The 22341-nt window shown below is 35.1% G+C and overlaps 5 protein-coding genes across 11 annotated transcripts in view; 2 read left to right on the top strand and 3 right to left on the bottom strand.

Annotated features, from left to right (window-relative positions):
* Nucleotides 1-60: 60 nt before the first annotated feature.
* LOC109546793 (protein pygopus) lies at nt 61-5873 on the bottom strand. 3 transcript variants are annotated; one of them, XM_019917909.2, is made up of 5 exons: nt 5549-5873; nt 4509-4712; nt 3806-4117; nt 3032-3255; nt 61-1985 (listed from the first exon to the last, which is right to left on the bottom strand). In XM_019917909.2, the coding sequence occupies exons 1-5, from the start codon at nt 5871-5873 to the stop codon at nt 1806-1808; spliced, it is 1245 nt and encodes a 414-aa protein (XP_019773468.1). In that variant the 3' UTR covers nt 61-1805. The 3 variants fall into 3 exon arrangements, with proteins under 3 accessions (XP_019773468.1, XP_019773470.1, XP_019773469.1); XM_019917911.2 differs by having other exon boundaries at nt 3032-3201; XM_019917910.2 differs by having other exon boundaries at nt 4509-4703.
* On the bottom strand, nt 5778-6966 carry LOC109546795 (protein CUSTOS). Its single transcript, XM_019917913.2, has 2 exons — nt 6498-6966; nt 5778-6398 (listed from the first exon to the last, which is right to left on the bottom strand). The coding sequence occupies exons 1-2, from the start codon at nt 6601-6603 to the stop codon at nt 5908-5910; spliced, it is 597 nt and encodes a 198-aa protein (XP_019773472.1). The 5' UTR covers nt 6604-6966; the 3' UTR covers nt 5778-5907.
* A 91-nt stretch (nt 6967-7057) lies between these two features.
* LOC109546794 (malate dehydrogenase, mitochondrial) lies at nt 7058-10012 on the top strand. The gene is made up of 7 exons (XM_019917912.1): nt 7058-7236; nt 8210-8379; nt 8436-8518; nt 8847-9159; nt 9220-9295; nt 9351-9534; nt 9627-10012. The coding sequence occupies exons 1-7, from the start codon at nt 7174-7176 to the stop codon at nt 9743-9745; spliced, it is 1008 nt and encodes a 335-aa protein (XP_019773471.1). The 5' UTR covers nt 7058-7173; the 3' UTR covers nt 9746-10012.
* A 26-nt stretch (nt 10013-10038) lies between these two features.
* LOC109546796 (coiled-coil domain-containing protein 63) lies at nt 10039-14394 on the bottom strand. Of its 2 annotated transcripts, XM_048665678.1 has the most exons (11): nt 13622-14394; nt 11996-12149; nt 11633-11899; nt 11387-11580; nt 11162-11336; nt 10921-11103; nt 10715-10865; nt 10568-10659; nt 10383-10503; nt 10160-10263; nt 10039-10084 (listed from the first exon to the last, which is right to left on the bottom strand). In XM_048665678.1, exons 2-11 carry the CDS (start codon nt 12086-12088, stop codon nt 10055-10057), a joined length of 1410 nt encoding a protein of 469 aa, XP_048521635.1. In that variant the 5' UTR covers nt 12089-12149; nt 13622-14394; the 3' UTR covers nt 10039-10054. The 2 variants fall into 2 exon arrangements, with proteins under 2 accessions (XP_048521635.1, XP_048521634.1); XM_048665677.1 differs by lacking the exon at nt 13622-14394 and having other exon boundaries at nt 11996-13119.
* LOC109546788 (bicaudal D-related protein homolog) overlaps nt 13265-22341 on the top strand; it is a 34633-nt gene continuing 25556 nt past the window's right edge. For 3 of the 4 annotated variants that reach the window (XM_019917904.2, XM_019917903.2, XM_019917901.2), the window contains exons 1-2: nt 13395-13483; nt 17304-17652. In XM_019917904.2, the coding sequence (XP_019773463.1) occupies nt 17431-17652 (222 nt within the window). In that variant the 5' untranslated portion in view covers nt 13395-13483; nt 17304-17430. Of the gene's footprint in view, nt 13344-13394; nt 13484-17303; nt 17653-22341 lie in introns of those variants that run through there. The other variant, XM_019917902.2, reaches the window with a different exon arrangement.

The following is a 22341-nucleotide window of genomic DNA, read 5'->3' as shown; positions in this document are numbered from 1 at the left end:
CTGACCTTTGCATCAAGAATAATTATAGGAAAGTGTCATTATGGTAAAAAAAAACAAAAATATAACTCAGGTTATTCATTTTAAATCATACCCTACTTTATACAAAATGTTATACAATCGCATTTGCTACAAATATGAGGCCAAAAGATCATAATATATGTATTTTGTTGAAAAATTTTCGGTGAAAGGCCATGAAAGCCTTTATAGCTTCTAATATATGTTGAGTTATTTATAAATACGTTCTATGATTATTCTATAGCTCAAGGATACCTTATTATATAATTATATACAGACTGTAGCATATAATTTAAAGACTTATACATATACATATTAATATTGCTATATACAAGTTAATTAACAAAAAAACATTCACTGCAAGATGGTTGATTTTCTTGGGAAACCGGTCTGGGCAAGGCGGTCTTCCCAAGAAAATCAACCATCAGGCATATCGGTCAAGAAACTGGAACTTAAAAAAACATTCACACAATAGAGAGAAAATTTAGTTAGATACGAAAACGCAGTTGAATAAATTAGGGCTGATAAAATTAAAATATTGGTCCCAGATAGGCAAAATAAGATGTCGATTCTGCAAACGAAGCAAACAGTTTTAAGTTAAAACAATTAAGTAGTTTTTATAGTCCGGACGTTTTATGCCGTTTCATGGCTGATACCTACCTAATCGATTTTATTAAGCAAAAATCCCTCTGCCTGATTAGTAGTAAAAAATTAGAGTAAAATATTCATAAAAATAAGCTGCTCAATTAATAACTAGTAAGTCTACTACTCAAGGAGTAAATTACCTTTTATTGCATTAAGTGTCTTGCACGGAAAAACACATTTGTGTAAAACAAAATTATAATTTTGTTGAAAACAGCCTGAAAAATGTTTTTCTTAGAGGACTGGAAGAAAATTGGACTACAAGTTAAAGTATTGAAAACAAAATGCTGCCTTAAAAAATATTAAAGGTACATAAAAGGGTAGAACGAAAAGTGGTTTTTAAAGCTAAAGAGCTGAGCGTGGAAAGCATTTGAATCATATACAGGAGTTAAATTATGTAATTCCTGTCTCTGTTCAGAATAATAACGATTTTCACATGCTTCCAACATCTACATAATTGACTGTTGTAGTCCGAAGGAAATTATTACCCGAACCAATTAACAAACTATCTAGTTCGAGTGATTTTCAAATCTTAAGTCTAGATGGGTATTTTGGATACTTATTATAATTAGTAATAATGGCAACAAAACTATCTGCCGATAGTAGGTAGGATTTTTAAACCACGGTTTATACAATTAGATGTTATATTTTCGACTCTATTTTAAAATACTTTTAATTTAGACGCTTTCAAAGTAGTCATATACAAAAAAATTGACAAATATTTAACTTTCGTTATTTGACTGGAAGAAGACTGGTTATAAAACAGAAGCTACTATGAAAAATAGTACAAAGCCATTCGAAACTTGTTTCATTGGAAAGTTTGATTTCATAACATCTTTAACTTTATATAAACCGAGTTAAAAAAAAACTTTGCATATTAACTACAATAAATATTGTATATACGAACGCAGCAACCCGCATCTAAATGAGCACGTTCGCTGTATAAACTTCAGATCACTATTGCTTATCTTTTACAATAATTATAGAGGTACACATTCAAGTTTGTTTCTTCTTCTTCAATCTTTGTTGAAGCTTCATAACGCAACTGGCCAGGATTAGATTAGATTCCGCTTTGAAACATGTTCGCTTCACATTTCCAAATGGACCGAATTGTTTATATCCTATACGCTCCGCACGAAAATAGGATACTAAGGCTTAAACTTTACCAAGGGTATATTTTTGGTAGCCAGGCACTTATCACACACCCATTCCGCGTAGACTTCCGCGGTAAGCAGTTGGAACGCATGTTCAGTTAATCCAGTACAGCCTCGATGGAACCAAAAATTGCAGCCACTTTCGCAAAGGATTGCTTGATCGTTGTCATGAACCTAATGATCGCAAAGTACATAAAAGTGGGTCTAAAACGCTCGAAACGCTCGCAAAACTAGCTTTTAAATGTTTCTTGATTTCGAAGACGAAAATTATGCGCGCTTTTCAGTTGCTAAGCACGAAATTAAAATCGACTGGCGTTGAATTACAGTAATGTATGGATAATCGGAGGAGAAAGCTGGCAGAACCAATTCGGACTGTAAATGAGTATGTATCTTTCTTAAGAGTACACGTGCACAAATACCTCTTAACTCCAAATGAAAGAACAAAATTAATAGTTTGTTGAAGATATTTTTCGGTGCGTCCATCAGCCTTCTTCAAAATTGCCATGCAGTGGCAGCTCGTTTTATTACGCCCAACTTAATATACATTAAATGAGACCATCGCCAACTGGTCTCGTACTGGGCATTTCCTGAATAAGTTCGTCTTTATCATCGGGCTGATTTTTCGCAATAATCTTATCAGTTTCTAATAATTTTAATCCCAAATTCCTCTTCATCGCCTTTTGTTCATTTGTCCACCTCTGGTGTATCTACCATCAGGCGGATTCACTCAACTCCAGAAGGGTTTTTTCTCGTAAATCACTCAGAAGCTTCAAAACTTCTTCATTCATGATTCACCTATTTTGCGGAAATTTTCTTCCGGAATTCAGTTAATTCACGGTTTGCAACTTTAAGGTACACATTTCAAAAAATTGTGCAAAATTTTCATCTTGTCGCGAAACCCTGATATTTGGGTGAACCGTATGAATCAACGCTTGTGTGTTGAAACACTATTTGAAAAATTACCATCATGCCTGGAAGTGTATGAACAACATGCAGACTCCAGCCAACAAAAATTTAACGCTTTTGAACAAGGATTAATTTGCGGTGCGCTTTCGTTTCTAGGCCATAGTTTAAAGTAAATAGGTACGTACTCACAGCGTACATATTTGAAATTGCAAAGTAACGCCATCAAATGCTCCGGACTGCAATTGTGTCGCTTGAATTATAGAAACTATCCATACATTACTGTAGTCTTACTTTGTAAGCTCTAAAAGACTTACCTCTTTATGGCATATTCCACATGGATATATCGGTGGCGCATTCGGATTTTGGGAGTTAAAAACCATGGGCTGATCGGCAGGATACACTTTTCCGGCACTGACTGGCATCGGTTTGGAATACATGGCGTTCATAGGGGACATCATAAAATTATTGTTGTTCATTGGAGGACCTGAACAAAATGAGTGCAAATTCAGTTCCGAAAACTGATACCTATGTTGAGAACCTAGATAAAAAGTACTTAAGCAATTAGCTGTTACAAATCAATAACTATGTTTCGTATGAACTCCCTTTACCAATTAATTGCACAAATAACTGGCGGCCTTTTACGGAGAATTGACTACTAAACCGTCTACGCAAATTAGAACAAAATTAAAAAGCTTTCAACCTTGTCACTAAACAAATTTATGTTATTTAAAAGGCCATTACTTTTCATTAATAAAAACAACACTCGTCAGTATTAATACATTAAAACTAAATTGTCTTTCAGCATTTTATCTTTGAACTAAACAAATATTTATTTGCAAATTAATGTGCTTTATTAAAGGCAGAAAAAATGCTAATTACTCTCTCAATTGAATGCGGTTTTAATAGATTTACTTCACAATATCTAGATGTTATCAGATTTAATTAAGTAGGAATGCGGACCGAGGTGTTTGATTAAATTAAGGAACAACACAACTCATGCCTTTAACATGCAATTAACAACTAATAATTAACATGTAAAATGTTAACAATTAAAATCAACAAACCCTAAGCAAACACAAAATATATACCTATCGGCCCATTAGGCCCATTCATATGTCCCATGCCGCCTCCAGGCCCTCCGTGCGGCCCCCCGGGCCCGTGCGGTCCCCCCATCGGCCCCGGTCCGTTCATAGGCCCATTCATCGGATTATTCATGGGGCCGCTCATGGGACCGTTAATTGGACCATTCATGGGGCCATTCATTTGATTATTGGGGCCACCTCCATTCATTGGCCCGTTCATAGGTCCTCCTCCCATTGGGCCGCCCATCGGGCCGCAACCTGGACCCATTGGACCTTGCATCGACCCCATGCCACCTATGGGACTATGCATTGGAGGACCTGCAATATTACCAAAATAATTACACTTTTGCAGTCATTGCATGGAATTTTTTGAGTAGAGGTCAATTTTTCTGCTGCCTGCTGTAGAATGTAAGAGTTTGAGGAAACCTCCTCTGAAGGGGCGCGCCTCTATTTTGGTGAAAGGTCAGGAAAAATTCTAGTCCAGCCTCAAAAAAACTCACTAGCTGATACATTTTGTTAATGTTGCGCGTTGCTTCTATTTAATTTACACTTAGGCAACGCTAATTGCCGGTATGTGTGCAATTAGTGAAGATAAAAGGTGTATTAATCGCAAAAACGCGACACATATGGAAATATGTTTTGTTAAATGTCTGATAGCAGTTAATATTGAAAATAAAATGTTATTGCAACCTTTGCCTTATTTTATTACCTGTCATGCCAGGATGCATGGGCCCCCCTGGTCCATGCCCGTTAGGACTATTCAGCATATGGGGACCGCCATGAGGGCCTGGTCCTGGTCCCATGTGACCGCCCATTCGGGGCCCTCCCGACATCATAGGATTGCCCATAGCGTTTGGGCTGTGCATCATAGGAGAACCCATCGGACCCATGCCCGGAAAACGAACTATGCGAACTACATTAGAAGTTGCATTAACAGGAATAGCTCACAAGCGTTAAACACTGAAGCTTTACGCATCTCTAATGTGTTAACTAACAAGAATTTTCCGTAATGAACCTGTTTGATTGTTTCTGAATGTGTCGGAAATCCCCTTGAGAATTTCGTTTCAAATGTGGTGGATGTTAAAGGAAAGTTTTCTAGGAAAAAAGGTTGATAAAACTGTAGCTTTTCGTCAAGCTGTTACTTAATACAAGGACGAGGTTCTTGTCTGCACCTCTAATAGCACTTTCATTACTTTTTGTGCTTGTTTCCATCAAACTGAGAAAGATCTTCATCAGTTGAGGCGCGTTTTAATGCTTCGCAGCTGCACAATCTTAAAAAATTCGAGGAAGCGAATAATGTTTCTTTCTAAAGCTACAGACGAGACTGCAATTGTCTGAATATTGCAAGCTAAAAAACCGAACCCACAATAAAATAAATTCCGTGCACGTATTAAATGTGCACAATGACCAGCGAAACCCACCGAATTTCTCAAGACCCCTACGGATGAATGAGCCGTTCACCAGCAGACCGCTTTGAAATTATTTGCGGCAAACGTTTTTTTTTTAATGAATAGTTCTTTTTACAGGGAAAACGAGTTTATTATTTAATTAATTATAAAAGTTTAGAAAATCAAATTTTATCTTCAGGATGTTTCAATATGTGATAGGATTTGGTTCAAACATTTGATACACAAACAGAAACTCCCATTACAGATCCCACCAGTACAATTTATATAACAATAATTGAAAAGTATCACCAAGAAGCTTTCAGTTAAATTTAAATAGGTGAAAGACAGAAGAAATCTATACCTGCTCCCATTGGAGGTCTTCCCATTCCCATCGCGCAAGTCATATTAGGGGGCATACCCATTGGTCCCCCCATGGGCCCCATTTGAGGGCCCCTATTCATGCCCATGCTATTAACAGAGCTGGGACAGTCATCGAAAGGGTTGCTTGCCACAATCGTGTCTCCATATCCGCTAGGAGTGGGCGGTAGCAAATCCTGCACATTAGGGGGCGCTTGGATGGGTTGTGATTGATTATTTTTCCGTCTTTTCTTAGGGTTGCTCGGAGGCCCAATAATATCAGGGCCCAAGTTAGGAACATTCAACCTGAACTGCGACATATTAGCCATATCCTATCAACTACAATTGCTTATCTAAGTTTTATCACTGGAATTGGGGTTCCACTAGAACTAGTTGGCCGTCACTGGACTGTTTGTAATGATACACTGGGGCTTTGCTGCGATTTGACCAAGACTTTGTCTCTTTTTGACTCAAGATATCCTCAGAACTCACTGCTACTTCCTTCAAAGCAGACTCATCAATGGGCTCATATGCTCTCTTCAAATTCAAAGGTCTAGCCCTAGGTAAGCACTGCTTTTCCAGGTTGTTCACTTTAATAACTTTCAAAACTTTGTCGGAGTTACTGAACAACTTTACACCAGCTTTACGCTTCTTCTGTGTAGGAACTGAGTCTTTGTTTTCAACAATCTTGGTCAGTTTTTGCAATTTATCCTCTATAATTTGTGACAAATGCTTGGCTACGTGTTGCTGGAACTCTGGGGTCACTCTGAACAAATTGAACTGCTCATCTTCGTCTTGGGTTTTTCTGAGCGATGGTGGTTTTGGATTGTTCTCGGCTTTTTCTTGAGAATTAACTGGAACATTTAAGGTTTCACCCATTAGTCTCAGGCTGGAAGCCCATTTGGACAGAGGGCTGAGAAATAGTCTCTTACAGGGTTTTTCTAGTCACTTACAGGGTTTTTCCGTGAACATGGAGTCATTTAGGAATTCATGATCGACGGCTTCTCTGAGAAGGTCCAAATTCTCATCATCGGAACTATCTGAGCTCATGTTATTCATCCAATCAATAAAAACAGTGCTATTTTGCACATGTTCAATTCAGAAACATCACTCAACCATTTTCAATTTAACATAAACACATGATACAATGAACGAAGAGTTTGTCTTCAGTTGTCTTATCTATGATGAATATTGTATTCATTGTATCATGACATAAACACGCTTCTACTTCCTTTCGTCATTATTGAAGTTGACACAGTCACTATTTGCGCAGCCAGTGTTGTCTTCGAAAGTCTGGGTTTTTCTAGTTTTGGGATTTTATTTAAGTATCTAGTTTATTTCTATTCGCAGTAATTTACAATGCGATGACTGAATAATAGAATTGGCGGAAAAGGCACCAGTGCTAGTGTTAGACCCGAGAAAACTCTGAACTATTTGTAAACTTGGCAACTAGCAATCAACATCTTGCGCATGGGTTTGAGGTTAGCGTAACTTGCGCTGAAGACGTCACATGATTTTTAACGTAACCGAACAAAAAGCCGAAAAACGTCACTTTTCCTGACATTTTTGTCCTACAAGGGGTCACAGTTGAGCACTTGGTGAATAATTCGCTGATAAATCAAAAGAAAAATGTTTTCGAGATTAGTGAGACCCACACTGGTTTCCGCCAGGAATTTCTCCACATCTAAACAGGTATGTTATATACTTTTAATTTTTTTTTCGCCGATTTTCAACTGCAGAAAAATTCAAAAAGGGCCTAAGTTAACGATCTTTATGTACATCTCGATGATATTGAGTCAAATACGCGAAAAACGAGTTTATTGGGCGTTCAGCATAAGTTACCGTGTACCGAAAAAAAATTAAATCGGTTTTTGCGTCTAAGCGGGGCTCCATTTATATAAAGTGGACTCGAAAAGCTTATTGAATTACGTAGCGTTTTATGCCAATGGGGGAATTTTCAAATGACTTGAAAAATACTTGCCTACCCACATTCTATACGTGTTTACCTGTGCATTATGTAACGCTCCATATTTTTCCAGTTTACTGATAGCCATAATTTTCCAAATGTTCACTATTGAAGAATCGTTGCAAAGGCATAATTTCTTAATAAAACCTATATAAAAATGGGTTCTTAGTAGGGCAAGATTCCCGGATTTTTCATGCAATTGTAATGGTAGACGCCCCTAGATAAAAATTGATCACAGTAGCAGTGTGGTTGAAATTTTTCCCTAAAACTTCCCATACTTTCTCATAGTCGCCACTTGTATTCCAATATTCAATTGCTTTCTTTCTCTCATTCATTTTCCTTATATATCAATTTTTATTTCATTCCGTCAATTAGTCGATTAATATCGTCAAAAAAGTAATCAATAAACTCCCAAAAACCTGCCTAATTGGACATCATATTTTTTTAATACTTATTTCCTTGCTCTGTATTCTATATTTGGCCTTCACAGATTCCGCTGCTTTTGTTGCCTCACTCATTTTCCCCATTTTATGCTGCCAGCCAATCGTGATTACGAATTATCAAGAACTCTTTCGTTTCCACAATCTAAAAGTGCGGAAAATCTCCCAACATGAAGCAATGCGAACTCTTTTGATAATTCTTGTGTTGCTATCGAACCATTGAACAATTGAAATATATAAAAAATAAAATAATTTTCAGAACAACTTCAAAGTAGCTGTTGCTGGTGCCTCCGGCGGAATTGGCCAGCCTCTCTCTTTGCTTCTGAAAGTCAACCCCCTTGTCACTGAGTTGTCCTTGTACGATATTGTGCACACCCCTGGAGTGGCTGCCGATCTTTCTCACATTGAAACTGTTGGAAAAGTCAAAGGGTAAGTTGCTTTGGGTTCTATCGCGTGAAATCATTAATAACAATATCAACATTCAGATACAATGGGCCCGAAAATCTTTTGGAGGCTCTCAGAAACGCTGATGTTATAATCATCCCTGCTGGAGTGCCAAGAAAGCCTGGTAAGTCGAAGCTGACATCCAAATATTCAATGATACTATTTTGTATGGTTCGTCAACAGTTTATCTAAGAACGCATGTAGTTTTTCAATGTTCAATGACGCTCTTTGGCGATTAAGGAACTATTTGTAAATAACCCGAATGATTAAGAAATAGCAACAAAGCGTGCATATTCTTTTCGATTGTTACAGTTGTTTGTAATTGTGACGATTTTTCGATGGTAAATAGTAAATAAGAAAATGTCAATAGACCATTACATTATTTGTGACTAAACAACTTTTTCTATTCGAGAATATTTTTAATCAATTATCTTTTTTAATGAAAATTCTAGGTATGACCAGAGATGATCTGTTCAACACCAACGCCGGCATTGTGCGTGATCTAGCAAAGGCAGCCGCTGAAGTTGCCCCAAAAGCCTTGATCGGAATCATCACAAATCCCGTAAATTCCACCGTTCCAATCGCTTGTGAAGTGTTGAAACAAGCCGGAAAATTCGACCCCAAAAGGGTGTTTGGCGTGACCAGTCTGGATATCGTCAGAGCCAACACTTTCATTGCTGAAGGCAAAGGACTTAATCCCAAGGATGTAAGCATCCCTGTTATCGGAGGACATTCTGGAGTCACCATTATTCCTCTAATATCCAGGTATTTTCCGAGATGAGTACACGGTATAATTCGGATTATTAATGAGTTATTTTATTTCAGGGCTACTCCATCCGTGAGCTTTCCAGAGGACCAACTTAAAGCTCTGACCACGAGAATTCAAGAAGCTGGAACCGAGGTAAAGAGTATTTTTTATTTATTCTAATCAAGCTGCTAAATATAACTGATTGGAGGTGGTGAAAGCCAAAGCTGGCGCTGGCTCCGCCACTCTCTCCATGGCTTATGCGGGAGCTCGTTTCGCCAATTCTCTTCTTAGAGGTTTGAAAGGAGAATCGAACGTCATCGAACCTGCTTATGTGGTTTCTGATGTCACTGAGTCTGAGTACTTCTCAACGCCCCTTCTTTTGGGCAAAAATGGTACGTATTTTAGGCATTGAAACAGTTTGAAGCTCTAATCTAAAACAACCGTTTAAAATGTTCGACTAAATCCATGGGGTTTACTATTTCAGGTATCGAGAAGAACTTAGGATTAGGTAAACTGAGCGACTATGAGCAACAATTATTGAAAGCCGCCATCCCCGAATTGAAAAAGAACATCAAAGCAGGAGTGGACTTTGCTAAAAAGTAAACTTCTCCTACCTCATAGAATTACGATTCATTAATCTAAAAGTTTAACTAGTCCCATTACAGAATACCGCAAGGGTAGACCAGTTTTATAGATCAACTTTTATAAAAAAAAAATATTTCCTTTCCAGGTTCGCTGGCGAGAAGAAGAAGGCATTTTCTTATTGATTTATTGTTCATGTGCGTTATTTATTTTTAACTAAACATTTTGTCATTCAAACCTTTTAGAATGTTATGTTGGATTCACTAAATATACTTTATTCTTAGTTGACTTGATTGCGACTTATTTTGTTTTTATTCGGTAGCTCTTGTCTTAAATCGCCTTCTTTTCAAGGGATATCATCTGAAAGAAAGAACTAAATAAATTCGTTTTCTTTCATTAATAGACACAAATGAAATAATTTTTCTCATGGCTTACCGATTTTTCTGCAAAGTACATTTCCGTCACGATGCCTGACAATTTTTTCTCTACGGTGTCCATGTAAATTTTAACGTTAAATAGATTTATTTCTGAATTTTCACCTAAAAAAACAAGCAAGCGACATCAAGAAAGGCCAAATAATGGTCATATTTTTTAAATTTTAATAAATTCAATTGATAAAATGCGGGACATTCTTCAGCTTGGAAATATTCACACGAACCCAAAAGTTTCAAAATCGGCCCCCGATCGCAGTCCACCATCTCAAACACTTCCTCTATTCCACTAAGCACAATTTTCAGATTAGCCTGAGCCTGGTTCAGTTGCTTCTCTTCTTCATTAGCCTGTTAATGAGCAAGTTAAAGAATAGACGCATTGTCTTCAGCTTAATCAGATAAGTAACTTTACCTCCGCAGAGGCATTTTCCAAATCTTGTTGAAGAGAGCTTAACGTTGCTTGGCGTTCATTAGCCCTCTGGTTGGTTAATTCAATCTGCTCCTCTGCAAGCAAAGTGATTCATTCACACGCTAATGTTGCGTTTGTGGTCGTTTTTACCGATTTTTTCGCGAACCTGCTCCTTGATATTGTTCAAGCTTTCGATTTCGTGAGTCAATTCATTCACGTAGTTGAAAAGAGCGAAGTTTTCCTCCTCTTGTTTGAGAAAAAGAGCGGCGATGCGTTCCACGTTTTCCTCGTTGCAAAATTCCTGAAAAGTTAGCCAAACAAACAACCCGTGAATGTAATGGTGCTTAAAGCGTTACCTGGATTTGTTTCAGAGTGTTTTCGTACATTTCCAGCTGGTCCTCTAGTTCCTTTTCCTGCATTTCCTTCTTCATTCGCTCTTTTTCCTCCAAGTCTTTCAAGATTCTTTTCTGGCCCTTTACGCATAAGAACTCCCTTAGTGCTATGTAGTGGTCGAGTCTTCGCTGAATCTCTCTCATCTCCTGCAAAGAGGTATTAATTAAATAATAAATTTCGAAAATAATTAAAATTTCTCCAAGCCTCAGAATGAAGAATTAGATCCACATCAGCTCGTTTCTTCAGAGCGTCTAGCTTAGAGCACCATTCTTCTCGTTGGTCGAAAGCCATGATCGCCTGCTCAATGAGGTCAATCATGTACTTTTTGCCCACGTTAATGTCTTTCAACAGTTTTTCCCAAACTTCGTTGAAATGATTTCTGCAATTTCATCTTCGTTTCTTACAATAATTTCTAGACTGTATGTTTACCTTTCTTTTAAGAGATGATTGATTTCTTCTCTCAGCTCTTTATTTGTGGCCAAAATTGCGCAAAATTTCTTTATCGTGTTATCCAGTCTGTTCTTCAAAATTTGCACGGCTTTCTGCCCACTGGTCAATCGAGTTTGGAAATGGTACTCGGTTACTGCTGTTTTAGGTCTTAAGTGCTTGATATCGGTTTCTAGCTAAAATGAATCAAATGTTGGTCAAATGAATGAAGCACAAGGGTATAAATACTTTTTTAATTTGGGCATCCATTTCTAGAATTCCGTCTTGTTCAGTGCGCACTTTCCGGCAATACTCTTCGTAAACGTCCAAAAGCTTGCAAATATCTTTGGATAGTTTTTTGTCTTTCCTTTGCTGCGTTTTGCAACTGGCCGCGTTGATGTCCTCGCAAAGTTTTTCCCGTTCTTGTCTTAGCTGTTGGATTATTTTCCGTTGCTTTTCCAATTTTAGTGTGGTTTCATCGGAGAAAGCCATTCTATCATCTTCCATAATACGCAACTGAAACCCAGCATTTTTTTAAATTTAGTTGATTGCTTGTTTTAGTTAATCAGACGGTTTTAAAATTCGTAACTTTGATGTTCTTATTGTTTTTACCTGACGTCGCAATCTCGCTAGCTCTTCTTCTGCCATCGAAACCATTTCCTTTTCTGTTGAGGCATTGGGTGCTGGCCGAGTAACTTGATTCATTTTTTAAGTTTTCTTTAAATTTCTTAATTTTCTGGTTATTTGAAGGGTGCTTTTGATTTGGCTATTGAGGGTTGAATGTTTGATCAATACATATCTGCCATGAAAACTTCTAATAGTTGAAAGGATGTGAGGTTTACTTTGCTACTAAATACAATTTTAGGAAAAAATGCAGACAATTTTTAACGATTATTTACTGCTTTTGTTATCTTATATAAATAGGCAAATGCATGCTCAAGTGCTTCTAAATGCTCCAAAATGGGGATATTATCTCATAATGCTAATATTAAATAGAATTTATTTTTCAATACGTGCTGCTAAATAGTATCTTGTTTACTTAGGCACCTGAATGAATGTTTAATGTCAATAAAAAGCTTTTTATTTAGATACCGCAGTATCTAATGAAAGGAATTTTTGGAGCAAGCACGAATGTAAATTTTAATATGTCATAGTTTTATGTGATCCAATTAAATTTTATTTTGAAAAATTGGCATATATGTAGATCGTTTCTAGACTGTACTCATAAAAGCTTGTATTTTATGATTTAATTGCATGTAATATTTATTCTAGAGTTTCTGGGTTGGATTTTTAAAAGTTCCAAATTTTATTTCTGCAATCTGAATCAAGTCAGATATTAAACGTTAACGAATGAAATTTTCTACAGTAGACTATTTAGATGCAAATATTTATAGAATAAATGTGGAATTAGTGTCTTGCTGCTGTGAATCAGCCATTTTATTGTCGCTTAAGATCAATTATTAGTGATTTTATTCATTTTTTTTGGGTTTGGACATATCTGGGTTTTGAAAAAAAGTTTTACTTCATTCATTTCAACACTTTTCTTATTGAAGTTTCATTTAGAAATGCCCTTTTCGAGCACTTTTTGAAGCACTGAAGTTCACGATCATCCCATAGGGAAGCATATATGCTGCCATTACGGCGTTTAACATTGGAAAGCCACAATTCAATGTACAGTGTGTCTACTTAAGTTCGCACCGTATGGGAAACTTTCTTATTATTAATTTTACGAAAAAAGGTATTCTTAAAAGGTTATTCCTGCTCTTTGCCTATGTCCTGTTAGGCCCCACGTTCCCCTAACACCAACCGGTAAATCGCATGCGTCCAGGTGAGTTCGTTACCATGGTAGTGACGGCAGGCGGTTTTTCAAACAAGTGAGAAGCGGCAGTTTCTCACAATCTCACGTTTAGTTTGCTCGTAAGGTGCAAGTTGGTTTGTTCCGTGTTGTGCGCCCGCAAAGGTAAAACTCTCGTATTCCGAAAGAACAACGCGAAATTCGGTGGCAAACTGTTTTTTTACTGGAAAAATTAAGTTTTTTTAATGTTTTGTGAGTGATTTTTTAGTGTCCAGCCACGGATTAACTGCGTGTTTCTGTGACAGGTGAGTTACTAGATAAAAGCCATTTGTTTGTATTGTAAAATCAAATGATTGTGTTGTTGTGTTATGCGAGTTGTTTATTTGTAAAAATGTCAATAATTTTATATCAGTAAAAAAACATTTAAACTTGAATTGGTTTACCTGTTGACCTTGAATTAAGGCTTTATGCTTCGATTAATTTATCGTCAAAATACAGGATTTTCTTGTTGCAATTGGGAAACACTACGATGCGAACAAAAATCAAGTATACAACACTTATAAAGCCTTGTTGCGGATATACAGGGTGATCAAGTGTTAGTTCCTATCTTATCCCTTCAGTCCTTCAAATAATTTAGCTAAATAATTTTCTTCTGTTTTTCATTGTGACATGTAAGTACCAAAAATGCCTGAAAATTGCAAGATTTATAGAAATCTGTTTTACAATTTCAAAATTAAAATTCGACGAATATTTTTTAAATGGCTTCAGATATTATTACTGCCATGAAATGTATACAGGGTGTTTTGCCTATATGTGAACTTTTAATATTAGATTTGAGGTAGGTACAAATTTTGAAAAGCAACTTTTTAATAGAAATCTGCAACTTACATTACTTTATTCTAGATATTTTAAATTGGTCAGATTAACTAGTTACTACGTTACAGAAAGAGTACAAATAATTTAGGTTTTTTCAACTGATTTTTCTTCCAGTTGTCTTAAGTATTTTGTATCTATTTTCATTTTGTTGACTCAAAAACCCTGTCTGGTATTGAACTCAGATAACATACAAAGCTTTTTAATTGAAAAGATCCTAAGTGGTTCGCTTTTTGTCTCCAATTTCCAAGATTCGAAATAATAGTAGAATCTCGAGTAAAATGGACTACATTAGTAAATTTTTGCAATATGCAGTGTGACCATAAATAAAGGAACTAATTCAGGCCATTTCCTTTCAGAAAATTTCTCGGTTGCGAATTTATTTACTCTTCAGTGTGCATTTTTGTAAAATTCGAATATACAAATACGACCCTCACGCTGAACATTTCAATTGGAAACCTTTCTTAGTTGGAATCTTGGATTTAACGTAAAATTTCGGATATTTTTGATGTACCATTCCTTTTGACCTCCCGAAGGACTAACCAACCGCTTAATCTCTTCAAAAAAATTAGGCCTAAGAATTAGATTTTTGATGATTCTTGCCCGAACATGAACTTTTCAATGTAGGTATTGAGGGTGTTGTTTTCTCATCTGGCTGGAATTTTCTTCTCCCACATATCGACAGTTTTGTCTATTAAATTGCCCTGTTACTCCAAGTTAATAGGCAAAACTGTAAATAAAGTTAATAAACTTGGGCACTTACAAAAATTATCTCAAAGAAATATTTTTTTGCTTTGTTTGAGTTTGTTTTGCCTATATATTTTTTAGCAGTTTGGCATTTGTCGCACAATCAAACCTCTCTAGAACCGTTGGCATTAAAGCTAATTTAAACTGCAAAACATTTAATTTAAATTTAGTGCGTTAGATTTTATTTATAAACATTATCCCTCTATTTTTTTGAATGTAATTATTCCCATTTTCGTTTCCCTTCTGTTTTTCCAATGAGATAGATACGAAGCGTAATTAGGTACCTAGAAACATCACACATCCACTGATGTTCGTTGATTTGTTTATTTTCACTTCCTCAAAATAAACTCGTATGACGAGGTGTGTTTCCTTTCATTCAACAAATCCGAAGGAAATCCAAACAGTTTTTATTCCTTCTTAGATCATTGCCTGTCAATGGGACTACTTTATTTGCAGACCGACAAAGAACATCTGGTTTCCTCGATATGCATCTAAAGTTACGTGCATAGGTTTTTGTAAATGCCACCAAGATCACTTGAAAAGCTGTCGCATTTAGAACAAGCACAGAATATAATGCCTGCAAAACATTTTTTTGCTTATTATTATGGGTAAACTAGTATTTCTTAATCATTTTTTTGTTGAGACTTTCGCGCATTTTTTAATTTCTGTTTTATTTAGCTTAAAAAGTTGATAAATCTTGAATTTATTCAAGTGGGGAAACAAAATAGCCGAAGTCAGCTAGTTGAGAACATTTTTAAATTAGCTTAGAGCGATTAAAATCTCTATTAAATATGAAAACACGCGTCTTTATACTTAATTTTAAATTGCAAGGATAACATTAAATTCGCCTTAATATTGTTATGAATGGGAATCTGTAAAATGTTAAAAGCGAATTGAAAAATGCACTTTGTAACTCATGGCAACCACTATTCAATTATGAAAGTAATCAAGCAAAAAGTTGTGTTGTTTAGCGAAGTTTTGAGAATTTAAAGATTTCATTAGTATGAACGCTACGCAGAACTTTTTCTACTAGCTGAGTGTTTCGTGTTTAGTTTTTTGCATTTTTTTTATTTTTTGTATGTATCACCTTCTTTTAGCCGTCACATCCATAATTACCAAAAACGCTGCCTGCTTATTTATCGGTATATTTACGTTTCACCTTTGGATTTGAACAAGCTGTAAATCTGTTCTGCTACATTTCTCATTCTTATAACCTATCTGAGTTTTTGAACAGAATAATTTCAATTTTTACAGTCCACGGTTTAGTTTCTCATATTCCTTCATCAGCTTGATTTTTTTTAACAATGTTCAAAATATATTTTTTTAATTTTTCAATTAATTAATTAAGTTTAATTACTTTTTAAAACTTAATGCTTCAAGCACTATCTAAGTTTCTTGTGCAAGATACGTGTTAAACTGTATGTTGAATCTTAAATTTTGCTCAATTCTTGTTATTTTTCAAAATATGTGAAACTTACGCCGTGCTTAAAAAAATTGGAAATTTTGGTTTTAAACTTAACTTAAAATTAAATTGAAGACAACACAAAAATTGTTAAAACAGAACAAAATTTCCAATCTGATAATTAAATATTGTGTCCTAAAAAATATTAAACAGCACGTTAGTAAAGACGTTTTTGTTAGTTTTTTTTTGTTCAGTTTCAGTCGAAGCGCAGTGAAAGCCGCAAAGTGGTTACGAAAATTAACTGTTTTAAGAGAACAATTTTTAAATGTGGTTTGTAGAGCTTTTCCAGCAGGAAAACGTTACAAACTTTTAATTTTCTAACCCATTCTTATACAGGGTGTTATTGAAGTGCGGGGCCAAACTGCAGAAGCTTCTTTGCGTGATTTAAAGAAGAAATTGTTGCTTTAAACTGTTTTATGTTAGTAAAGTAAGGAGTGTTTGAAAAACCGAAAAATTTATTTTAAAAGTTATTTAAATTACATTAATTCGAAGAAGAAACAGACATTGCTAAGAAATCTAACAAAATCTTGCACTTAAAACCCAAGATAATAAAAAAGCAGTTCAAATGCTCTAAAAATCAGCAAAGTGGGACGAAAAATTTACTTTTAGAAAAGTGTTTTTTAAAAGCACTACAAGCTTTATCAAATGCGTCTCCAATTAGAAAACTCCAAATTAAACAAGTTTCCAGCTTTACTGCAGGTTAAATAAGCATGCAATCTTACTTTTGGAGTGGAAGAATGCATAAATAAAGCAATAATATATCTTTGTTGTTTTGTTTGTTGTTTGTTTCTTTTCTCAATAGATATATTTGTGCTTTTGTTTTCATAAAATTTTTTACTCAATTAATTTTTTTCGACCATCGAAAACAGAATGATTCAGATTTATATGATAAACAGTTCTGTTTTATGCTTTGGCTCTAGATAATCGCTTGTTTCGTTCTGATCAATTCGAATTACAATAACAATAACAAAATAAAATTATGATCTAACCATTGTAACTTCATCATTGTAACACATCACTAAAAAAGTTGTATTTTTTTATAGACTCCTTCTCATTATGTCTCCGAAAAAATCCCACCGCCATGTTCTTAGTGATAGTCATTCCAACACGAGTCGGTTCTCTTCACTTTTGAAGACTGGCCGTCTTTAAACCACTGCTGGACTTTAAAAAATGCTAAAATCCCTCGAAGAATACGTAGTGGAAATGGAAAATCGTAGTGCCATAAACGAGCAAAATGCTCAGCATTTAAGCGAGGACATCTGGACGCAGCTGCAACAGAAGGAGAACGATCTCCAACTGGCAGCTGAACTTGGAAAAGCCTTGTTGGAGGAAAACGAGAAGCTGAAGAAGCAGAACGATGCCACAGTAGAAGAATATTCCCGGAAGCTAGAGGTAAGCACTTTAATCTCATTAGCCTAAATCGACTGTTATTCGGGTTGCTTGTATATGCATTACTACATGAATTTGTCATTAAACGGGGCTTAATGATCCATTTATAAAACCCATTATGTGCGAACAGCAGTTTTTCACCTGTTAGGTTTAACTGCGGCATTGAGCTATGCTAATCAACCGTACAATAATGGCTTTTTTTCGATTTAAATAAATGCATTTTGCGCGTTGAATTGGGACGATCTGAAATAAGCCACAGTTTACTTCATCATTTGAAAAAAAACTCGCGTGCCATTATTATACGATATTATTTCCCTAGAGAATGCTATAGAATGCATTGCGGTTACCGTCAGTTTACTAATTGATTGCCGAACAAGTTTGCAAAAACGCGCCTATTTTTTTCCGATTAGTCCATGCTAATTTTCTGCAAATATTAACATACGCTCCTCCTTGGGCGTTTGAATTTCTAACGAAAGTCGTTTGTATTATATAACGGTTATTAACATATTGAAAAGTCGTCCTACACTTTAGATTGTTTACAAATCAGATTATGATCAATTAATTGATCGTCCACCTAGAGGGCTTGAAATGCGACATTGCAGTTGAGGGAAAGTTGTCCTTCCCCATAGGAAGCGGAAATGTGATAGTTGCTTAATTTTTTATAGTTCCTTTCAGTTTTTTTATTATCATACGTGTAAAATTTTTTATAGTAGTAGAAAATTCATAATTCATACAATTTTTTTTTAATTTACAAATTTATACAACCATTTTAAGCCATTTCAAGAGAAACATGTCATACCTTCAAAATATCACACAAAAAAATGCATTTTTTTTAATCTGTGTTTTTTGATGCGTTTGTGTTACTTCAGTGATTAGACTTCTTCTATTTAATTTTATACACTTTTATTCTTAGATTCTAGTGTTTGCACATAAAAAAAATAAGTTGCATTAATGGACAACAATTAAACTGAAACCACCCAACAATACTTTTTTTATTCGAATTAATCCAAGTGCCATTTTTCCTTCAGTAAAAAAACTTAAATAACTCGAATACTAAAAATGATGGAAAAATTCTAAACGCAAAAAATGGATGGAGATCGCCAATGTCGATAAAAATGTTTTTTTGCCCAAATTTAGGAAATATTGATTATTGAAATTGAGGCAGAGTTTCAACCTAACAGAACTGAAAACCCAGAGTGGTGCGATTTCATTTAAATTATTTTAAAGTCTAATGAATGTCTAAGTTGTGCCGAGCCCTAAAAATCTATTGTTAAGTTAGTTAGGAAAGTTGTGCTTGAAGAGCTGAGCACAACTTCGACTTACCTCCTTGTTGTTCCTCCAATAGAGTCTTATATAATTGTGCTGTCGAACACGAATGACAAAAGTAAAGGCAAGCAATATTAGTCCTCTATTGAAATAAAATTACTATGGGAAATTGCTTGAATACTATGCGTCTTGTACCTACAGGTTGTCCATTTAATATTTTGATTTCTAACCGATGCATTATTGTTAGAAATATAAATAAATGAGTACCGAAATGTGGTTTAAGTTGATTCAATCCTACTCTGAAATTGGTCTGATATATACGGGGTTTCCGAACAACGTTCGAGGAAAGGCATAAACATTTTTGTTGAATTGTTGACTATTCATAAGGTTTCGGAAACTGTCCCAAAAATTGAAAATTCGCCAAAATATTCCCTATGTCGTTTGCCTTACCATTTTTGGTAATTAATTTTGCCTGCCTTAGTTTGAATGTAAATTAAATGTCTAATAAAATGATGAAATTATCTTCCTAAAGCAAACGGAGAAAATGTTTTAAAAAGCCAACAGAAGGTTGGTTTAATGGGTGAACAAATAAACGATGTTCATTTAGTTTGCACTAAAGCCAAAACTGTAGGACGTGTAAAACACGTTTCCTTTGTCAAGTACGTGATTCTCCTCAATTTTCAACTATTCAAGCCACCTACATTCTAGATCCAGCATAATACAGGCAAATTTGCATTATCCTTTCCTGTGGTGTTGTATTCAATTTAATGGTTCTCAGACAGGGTCAAGCACGATCCGGTTACTTATGACTTATTTGATATTTATGGCAAAACAAGAATAATGACATGTGAATGACTCACTAGTACTTGTTCCAACAGTTTAACAATCTCCTTCAATATTTGCTGTTTAAATGGCACAGAAAGCTAGTTGGTGATAATTGCCAGGTTGAGGCAATATTTATAATTTATATGGGGTTCAGGACACGGCTTGTCTGTACAAATTGTAAAGGTAAAACCAGAAAACAATGTGGATTTATGCAACTAAGTGAAAACAATTACCTTGAATTAGTCACCAATTTAGTGGGGATTTGGTAATTTGTTGCGAGCAGCACTTGCATTTTTTTCGTTACTGTCGGTCATGGGTTCTATGCAAATTATTGGAGTAATTTCTGCGGATTTTTGGAAATATCGCGCACTTTTAACAGGGGTTAAAATGAAACCCACTTTTCAACCAAAAAAAACCAAATCCACGATCAAAGAAACCAAGGGAGAAGATCATTTTTTAGCTTTGTTTTTTCTGGCATTTGAATCTTTTCAACTGCATTTTCCAGAATAAATATTTAAAGTGATCTTTTATTTACTATTTTGTCCTAGAATAATTTTTTTATTAATAATTTAGCTTAAAACTGCATATGGATGACAAAAAATTAACAAGTTTATACAAAATATGCTTTATGCTGTGGATAAGTTACAACGGGAAATATTAGACTTAATATAGTTGGAGTCAAAAATAGAATAAAACCCACAGAGGTTGGGATCTGTTTGTCTAAATTGTTTTACTGACCTCAAATGCTCAGCTGTTTTCCGTATTATCATCAAATTTTATTTGTTTTTCGACTTTTTAGTTTAATCATTACCTAGGGATTGAATCAGAATTTGCATACATCTTGGCGGAATTTGATAATATATTTTTTCCCGTTTAATCCTGAATAGTCCAAGAATAATGTATTAAAAGCTAAAAATTAGATCTATAAGCGACAGTGGAAAATGTGTATACTACGGGTCTTCTAGACTAGTTATCAATTATTTCTACTTCAAACTACAGGAAATTGTTAGGCAATATTCATGCTAATCGGACATGGATGTGGCCTAATTCCTCAATTTTTCTTCTATGGTTTTTAACAATTTTAAGCAATGGGTTTAAATCAACTAAAGGCAAAAACGCAAACTTAAAGCCAGCTTGTGCTTTTGTCGAAATGGAACAAAACGAGCAACTATTGTTCTTCGCAAGAAAGCTGAACCGAATCATAGGTCACGATTTGACTGTGAAAGACCTTTAAACAGCAGCTTTTCGCAATTTTTTCTAAAAACACAATAGATGCCAGTCAAACTTCAAGATCGAGGTTGGCTGAGATAGCGAAAGATACCCAGAAAAATATGGTTCCATTGTCTTAAGTGGATTTTTCTGGAAAACTAATTAGCAGCAGAAACCGCGATTTGTTTTTTTATGCGTTGGTGATTCTAACGGAAAATCCACTAAATAATGTATTAGAAAATCGAGTTTACATATATGAATTATTTGCCATTCTATAACACCATGACGTGAGGCATTGTTTACCGTTGCTTTAATGGCGGTTCTGCTTAAGAAACTATGAAAACCATACCCATACAGACATATATACGCTCGCCGGACGAATTGCCGTATCACAAATTAAGTACAAAAACAATTTCTAAGAAATTTGTTACCTTCTGGTACACATTCGGGTTAGTTCAGTTAAGGTGATGATCACAACCCAAAGGCAAATTTAAAAGAGCCATTGTTGTTTTACGTTATGTAAGGAAAACCGTATGAAAATGTACTGCCGGAACGTGACATACTGACAAAGACTAAGATAATTTATTAGCTCGGATCGTTTGCTTTGTTCTGAAATATTCAGGCGGTTTCTATTTGTTAGGTGTGAGTTTTTTCTTAAAATATTTACTTTTTTACATGAATTCAACTCATTTTGATTAGTGTCTTCTATTTCAACGTTAGTTTTCAAAAGTCTTTTAGGCTTTGTTCCAGCTCTGTTTGAAAAGGTCATCAAATTTCAGTGGTTGATTCTTTTCTTTCCACATTATTATTGTTGTAATTTTCTCTGTTCTTCCCATTTAGCATTTTTCGTCTAAATATAAAATTTTGTATATTTTGTATACAGTTTTTTTTTACTTTTTTTACTCCTCTCCTTTGTATTGATGTCCTTCTTTCTACTTTTTTAGTTTCCTAGTCAAAGCCGCCATACAAGAGAGGCAGAATCCGCTAAATGAAGTTATTCTTACTTTCGGCTGACTGTAATTTGTCTTTTTTATACCTATTTTCATCTTACTACTTACATTACACCATTCGAACTAACCAAAGACATTAACTAATCTGAGGAACGAATTATTTATACGTACTTATAATTTATTTTTCTTATTCTTATAAATCCATTATTCCCTCTCATTTGTTTATAGGTCACTGACGTAGTTGATTTCAATCGACAGGTTTTGAAAATCATGTATTTTATTCCGCATAATTTTCCTTGCAAAAAATCTTCTTCTGGCACTCTGCATGTTTCATATTTATTTCCTTAACTTCTTGCATATCAATTTACTTGCAAACAGTGTTCAATGAAACTGCTATTCTTTTCCTTTCTACACATTCTATTACAGAACTCGAGTTTTCTGT

Source organism: Dendroctonus ponderosae, unplaced genomic scaffold, assembly GCF_020466585.1.
Source record: "Dendroctonus ponderosae isolate FM_Combo_2020 unplaced genomic scaffold, Dpon_F_20191213v2 Dpon_F_20191213_4, whole genome shotgun sequence".
NCBI classification, from domain to species: domain Eukaryota; kingdom Metazoa; phylum Arthropoda; class Insecta; order Coleoptera; family Curculionidae; genus Dendroctonus; species Dendroctonus ponderosae.
Note: the sequence above shows the minus strand (reverse complement) of the source record. Positions and strands in the feature narration are given on the sequence as shown.